This window comes from Setaria italica, unplaced genomic scaffold, assembly GCF_000263155.2.
Source record: "Setaria italica strain Yugu1 unplaced genomic scaffold, Setaria_italica_v2.0 scaffold_69, whole genome shotgun sequence".
Taxonomy (NCBI): Eukaryota; Viridiplantae; Streptophyta; class Magnoliopsida; order Poales; family Poaceae; genus Setaria; species Setaria italica.
This window is the reverse complement of record NW_014576781.1, coordinates 10873-12756: the sequence shown is the minus strand read 5'-3', so window position 1 is coordinate 12756 and position 1884 is coordinate 10873. Positions and strand designations below refer to the sequence as shown.

The 1884-nt window shown below is 52.4% G+C and overlaps 1 protein-coding gene across 1 annotated transcript; it reads left to right on the top strand.

Moving 5' to 3' along the window:
- Positions 1–698: 698 nt before the first annotated feature.
- LOC105913657 lies at positions 699–1223 on the top strand. Its single transcript, XM_012843203.1, has one exon. It carries the CDS (start codon positions 699–701, stop codon positions 1221–1223), a length of 525 nt encoding a protein of 174 aa, XP_012698657.1.
- The last annotated feature ends 661 nt before the right edge of the window (positions 1224–1884 follow it).

Here is a 1884-nt window from a genome sequence, read left to right as displayed (position 1 = left end):
CGACCAGATAGATCATGTTTAACCGGGAAGAATTTGATGGAACCCTCAGCGCTCCGTGCCCTTTCCACAAGGATGCACGTCACACTCTCCAGGACTGCATAGTTCTAAAGGAAAAGCTCGGCTCCCGGTGGAGTACAAGCGACCACGCTGCAATGACTATTGCCAGGACAACAACTAGCGTGAGTATCGTAGCCGTGATGACGACCGTCACCAAGACGACCATGCCAATTGTAACAACGAGAACCATGATGACCGCAACGGTCAGCACCATGACAGCCACGATGACCACAACGACCGCAACAACAGCAGGCACGACAACCGTGACAACCAAAACAGAGAAGATCGCCATGACCAGCGACATCAAGACACCCAGCGGCCCAGCGCTGACCAGAATGGGGACTTCCAACGGCTGGAGTGCCAAGTCAACATTATCGTGGGTGGCTGCAACACTTTTTGCAGTAACCGCAAGAAGAAGCTACGCTAGCGAGAGGTGCACTTGTCTCTGTACAGCCAGTCCAGTATCTGCGCTGGTCAGAATAGTCCATAACTTTTTCCAGGCAAGATCATTGGGTCTACATTCCAGATCCCAGGTCCTACCTGCTAGTGGTTTGCCCGACCATAGACCGGGCCCTACTCCCCAAGGTGTTGATTGCGGTGGCAGTGGCCTAAACATCATCTTCACAGAGACCTTGAAACGCATGGACTTCGATTTTGAGCGGCTCCAGCCCTACGAAGAGCCCTTCTACGGCATCATCCCTGGCAAAGGATCTTACCCCATTGGCCGAGTTATTTTTCCAGTCACTTCTGGCACACAGGCCAACTACCGTACGGAGCACCTCACGTTCGACGTGGCCAACTTCAAGACCTCCTATGCCATCCTTGGTAGGCCTATGCTGGCAAGGTTTATGGCAATTCCACACCACACCTACCTTGTCCTCAAGATGCCGGCCCCAAACGGAGTCCTCTTCATTTATGGCGATGTGGAGACATCATACAGATGTGACACCGAGGCAGTTCAGCTCGTAGAAGCCCTGGAGTTATCAGCTAAGGCCACCGCCATGGTAGCTGAGGCCCAGAAAATGAGCAAAGACCAGCTAACTATCCCTGAGAAGGAGCCGACTTCCACAGCGCTGCAGCCTAACCCTAGGGTCAAGAAGATTTGCCTCAGCCTTGAATTTTCGACCAAGACGGCCCTCATAGGGGCTGACCTCTCGGAGAAATAAGAACTCACGCTCACCAGTTTCCTTCGGGACAACTCGGACATATTCACGTGGAAACCATCTCATATGCCCGGTGTCCCAAGGAGCTGGCTGCGCACTCTTGGACTTGAGCAAGACTGCGCGGCCGGTCAAGCAAAAACTTCATCGCTTCGCCCAAGATAGCAAGGAGGCCATTAGGGTAGAATTAAATAAGCTCCTAGCTGCCAGATTCATCCGTGAATGTAAGCATCCCAACTGGTTAGCAAACCTAGTCCTTGTAAGAAAGAAAACCGGTGAATGGAGAATGTGCATTGATTATACCGACCTGAACAAGCACTGCCCTAAGGACCTCTTCCCTCTTCCGCGCATGGACCAAGTCATGGACTCCATGGTGGGGAGCATCCTCCTCTGCTTCCTTGACTGCTACTTGGGCTATCACCAGATTGCCCTTGATCCTGCTGACCAAGACAAGACGGCGTTCATAATGCCCTTCGGCATCTACTGCTACAATACCATGACCTTTGGGTTGAAAAACGCTGGTACCACCTACAAGAAGGCAATCCAGGGTTGCCTCGCAACACAGCTACACTGGAACGTTGAGGCTTACGTCGATGATGTGGTTAGCAAGACAACGGACGAGGAAAGCTTCATAGCCAATCTCGAGGAGACCTTCAACAGCCTCCGG